We start from the raw sequence: 4,903 nt of genomic DNA, 5'->3' as shown, positions 1-4,903 counted from the left end.
TAAACCAATGGGGGCATCTAGAGTTAAAGAAGAGTAATTGCAACTTTTGAAGTCTTGAATCAATTAGACTTTGATGTTGTTAGAAATGTTTTACATCCGGGCCGGGCGCGGTGGCTCAAGCCTGTAATCCCAGCACTTTGGGAGGCTGAGACGGGCGGATCACAAGGTCAGGAGATCGAGACCATCCTGGCTAACCCGGTGAAACCCCGTCTCTACTAAAAAATACAAAAAACTAGCCGGGTGAGGTGGCGGGCGCCTGTGGTCCCAGCTACTCGGGAGGCTGAGGCAGGAGAATGGCGTAAACCCGGGAGGCGGAGCTTGCAGTGAGCTGAGATCCGGCCGCTGCACTCCAGCCCGGGCGACAGAGCGAGACTCCGTCTCAAAAAAAAAAAAAAAAAGAAATGTTTTACATCCTATGGTCAATTTTTGGTGGATTAATTTGGAAAAAAATCAAGAGGCAAACTATATTATGGATATCCCTGAGTAGACTGATTTTTGTAACTAGGTATGTGCTTTGCTGGGACCTTTGAAAGCTTTGACCACAGGACTGTCAAAAGAAATACCAGTTTCTATTTAAAATATAGGCTTCTAAGCCAGGTAGCCCTGTACCACCCATGTGATCTTGTGCACCTGAGCCGTCACTTGGGGAGCACATTTCAGAGAATAAGTCCTGGAATAAAGGGTGTACAACTGTGAGGACTCCAACTAAAGACATGGGCTTGATACCAGCCTGCTGGCACACCATGTTTCCTGGCATGTATCCTTCCACATGAAACCAATGGCAATTCATGTGAATGTGAATGTAAGATGTATAATTTTGCTGAGGCCAACCAAGCATGTTGTGGCATGTCAACATCACTAATCATCAGAGAAATGCAAATCAAACTATAATGAGGTATCATCTCACCCCATTTAAAATGGCTTTTATCAAAAAGGCAATAATGAATGCTGGTGAGGTTGGGGGAAAAGGGGAACCCTCAAACACTGTTGGTGAGAATGTAAATTAGTACAGCCACAATGAAGAACACTATGGAAGTTCCTCAAAAAACTAAAAATAGAGCCACCATATGATCCAGCAATTCTACTACTAGATATATATCCAAAAGAAAGTAAACCAGTATATCAAAGAGATACTTGTATTCCTATATTTACTACAGCACTATTCACAATAGCCAAGATATGGAATCAATCTAAGTATCCATTGACAAATTAATGGATAAAGAAAATGTTGTACAAATATACAATAGAGTTTTATTGCACCATAAAAAGAATGAGATCCTGTATTTGCAACAATATGGATGGAACGGGAGGCCATTATGTTAAGTAAAATAAGCCAGGCACAGAAAGGCAAATTTCTCATGTTCTCACTCATATATGGGAGCTAAAAGCTTTAAAAACCGAACTCATGGAGATAGAGAGTAGATTGATGGTTACCAGAGACCAGGAAGGGTAGCAGTGGATGGAGGACAGAATGGAGATGGTTAATGGGTGCAGAAATTGTTAGAATGAATGAAGATTTAGTAGTTGGTAGCACAATAGGGTAGCTATACTTAATTTATTATATGCATACAATTGAAAGGCAGAGTCTCACTATGTTGTCAGGGTGATCCCAAACTCCTGGACTCAAGCGATCCTCCCACCTTGGCCTCCCAAAGTGCTGGGATTACAGGCAGGAGCCACCATATTCTACATTTTAAAATAACTAAGAGTGGAATTGGAATGTTCCTAACACAAAGAAATGATAAATGCTTGAGGCAATGGATACCCCAATTACCCAGATTTGATCAAATCTGGGTATCTGTATCAAAACATTACATGTACCCCATAATTATATCCAACTATTATGTACCCATAATGATGAAAAGATTTTTAAAAATTAAAGAACACTGCAGTATGAACATGAAACAAGGACAGATCCCCTAAATGGTTACTCACATGCACGTCCGGAATGGGTTTGGTGAGGAGGGAGATGACCACGATGGTGATGACAGAAATGGCGAAGAGGATAATGGCAAAGTACAAGTAGTGCACCCCACAGATAATCGTGGGACAGTTGCTGGGCTCTATGCAGCTCCCGGTTCCATAAGCAAACTCAGTAATCATACGTGAAATCCCAACCAGAAATCCTAGGATCAGTCCCCAGAAGGCTCCCTGTGAAAGAAAACCCTGGGTTAACTCGTGCTGAACACAAAACACAGATAGCCTTTCTAACATTCTTCAGGGAGGCATAGGCAGAGGCAAAGGAATAGAAGTAGGAGAAGTGGTAGCTCCAGGCTGTCTGAACCCAGAACACTGAAGTTCAGAATATGGCTAGGAGTGCTATGCAAGACCTTCAGTGTGTCTGTCTATCATGTTTCAGCAACATAATTTCACCTCGATCATTAAACAAGGAGCCATAACATAATGGGGTAAAGTGTCTAATAACCAGAATAGAATGTCAACCTACAGGCTTGATTCCAAAAATTCCCTTTAATTTGAAAAATAATTTGAGCCTCTCCACCTGTAGCTACTATCAACACCAATCTCCAGACTTAGGCATACTCAGATGAAAAGTAATTACTTGTGAGGTAATTTGTATTTCACAAAGACGTGGGAAGAGAAATCAGTTCTTTGAAGGATGAAGGAGAAAGAAACTTCCATCAAAATATAAATAACACTTACCTTTTTAGCCCTCTTTATAGTTTATTTTACGAACTATTTTTAGTTTGAGAACATAAAATTATATGGTGTTTTTACGTTGAATTTTGGGTTTGTATATTAGAATATGGAAGATTTTAAGAGACCAGAAACATGAGGGGATGATTTTTCAGGGTTTTTTTTTTTTTTTTTTTACTCTTTCCTTCCTTCCCTCTTTCCTTTTTTCCTTTCTATATTTCCGTTAGGTAAGTTCTCACCTAAAGGACTAGGTTTGACTCTGGCAGGCCAGTGACAAAGTAGAATGTGCTCTTAGAAGGGTGGCCCAAAAGAGCTTTCACAGTTTTATCAGGTGCTGGTCATTGGTATCCCTACACTTTCTATTCTAAGTGTATGAAATTATCAGCTATCCTCCACACATGGCATGACATGTGCTTTTGTCTCCAGGTCTTTGTACAGCTCATTCTGTCTGGGAGAATATGGGCTCTTCCCTTCCTGGTAACCTCGTTCTAGCTTAAATAGAAAAAGCTACACAGGGACAGGCGCAGTGGCTCAAGCCTGTAATCCCAGCACTTTGGGAGGCCAAGACGGGCGGATCACGAGGTCAGGAGTTCGAGATCATCCTGGCTAACACGGTGAAACCCCATCTCTACTAAAAAAAACAAAAAACTAGCCAGGCATGGTGGTGGGCGCCTGTAGTCCCAGGTACTCGGGAGGCTGAGGCAGGAGAATGGCGTAAACCCGGGAGGCGGACCTTGCAGTGAGCTGAGATCCGGCCACTGCACTCCAGCCTGGGCGACAGAGTGAGACTCCGTCTCAAAAAAAAAAAAAAAAAAGAAAAAGCTACACAGGGTGGGTGGACCCTGTGCACCCTGTGGCCACAGCACTGTGGACACAGATCCAGGCCAGCACCAACCCCACTGCCATGGAATCACAATAGTTCTCTGTCTCCCAGTGTGAACTGGGGGGTTGCCCAGGGAAGGAAGCAGGTTTCACTCACTTTGTGTTGCTAGTGCCTCACCCTGTGCTGGCATCTGGAAGTGACTTCTAGATGAAGAAATAAATAAGCAAAAAGAAAAAATATGTTCCCTATTCATCCCCCATACGCTATGTCATTCAAAAAAATTATTTCTTAGCTGGGCACGGGGTGTGCCTGTAGTCCTAGCTACTTTGGAGGCTGAGGCAGAAAAATCACTTGAGCTCAGGAGTTTGAGACTAGCCTTGGCAACACAGTGAGATTCCTGTCTCAAAAAAAATCAATAAATTTGCCACGAAATAAATGTTTAAAAATTCAAATTTTTTTCATAATAAAAACTCAACAAATTAGGTACAGAAGTAACAAACCTCAAAAACAATAAAGATTATAAGCTATATACGACAGACTCTCAGCTAACATCATACTGAACAGGGAAAAATTGAAAGCCTTTCCTCTAAGATCTGGAAAAAAAAAATGATACCCTTTCACCACTTTTATTCAACATAATACTGCAAGTCCTAGACAGAACAATTAGGTAAGAGAAAAAGGGCATCCAAATTGCAAAAGAAGAAGTCAAATTGGCCTCATTTACATACAATATGATCTTATATTTACAAAAACCTAAAGATTCCACCAAAGGGGTCACTGTTAATGAAACCCTGACCTACCTTTCCAGCCACACTTTCATCTTTCACATTCACAAACTCCCCTTGAGCCAGGTGAGATTCCATACAAGTCCTTCACCCTCACTCCTATCCTACTTCTGCCTGAAAGGTCTGGACAGTACTATTCTCTGACTTGAATGTTATGTCTTCCCTCTCCAACTTCAAATTCTTCCAGCTCCCGCTGCTCCAAGGAGCCTTCCCTGACAGTTTCAGCCCCTGCTGATAAAGTCTTTCCTAAATCCCTTCCTGCTCATATTATGTGCTGTATTGTATCCCTTACTTGTTACGCACTTTGTTGTATGTATAAACTGCTTGTGTGCCAGGACTTTGTCTTCACTGAGCCCTGAGAGGTGCTGGCTGGAAAGCCGAGTTCACAGTAGAGTGCTGGAGGTATGTTGTGCTAGGACTTTCTCTCGCTCACCTAGGGGCTACAGAATTCCTCGGGAGTTCTGTAGGAACATAGGGAGCCATGCAGTCAGGTCAAAATCACCAAGATCAGATAGAAAATCTATTCTTGGCTTGTAATCCTAGTATTTCGGGAGGCCGAGGTGGGAGGATCACTTGAACTCAGGAGTTCAAGACCAGCCTGGGCAACACAGTGAGTCCTCACCTCTATTAAAAAAAAAAA

General features: G+C 42.2%; 1 protein-coding gene across 1 annotated transcript in view; it reads right to left on the bottom strand.

Moving 5' to 3' along the window:
- The window catches only part of SLC5A1 (solute carrier family 5 member 1), a 64,832-nt gene that overhangs the window by 901 nt on the left and 59,028 nt on the right, over positions 1-4,903 (bottom strand). The window contains exon 14 of the mRNA XM_031934606.1: positions 1,936-2,151. Coding sequence (XP_031790466.1) covers positions 2,133-2,151 — 19 coding nt within the window. The 3' untranslated portion in view covers positions 1,936-2,132. The remainder of the gene's footprint in view (positions 1-1,935; positions 2,152-4,903) is intronic.

Source organism: Piliocolobus tephrosceles, chromosome 19 (genome assembly GCF_002776525.5).
Source record: "Piliocolobus tephrosceles isolate RC106 chromosome 19, ASM277652v3, whole genome shotgun sequence".
NCBI lineage: Eukaryota > Metazoa > Chordata > Mammalia > Primates > Cercopithecidae > Piliocolobus > Piliocolobus tephrosceles.
This window is presented reverse-complemented; position numbering and strand designations above follow the sequence as displayed.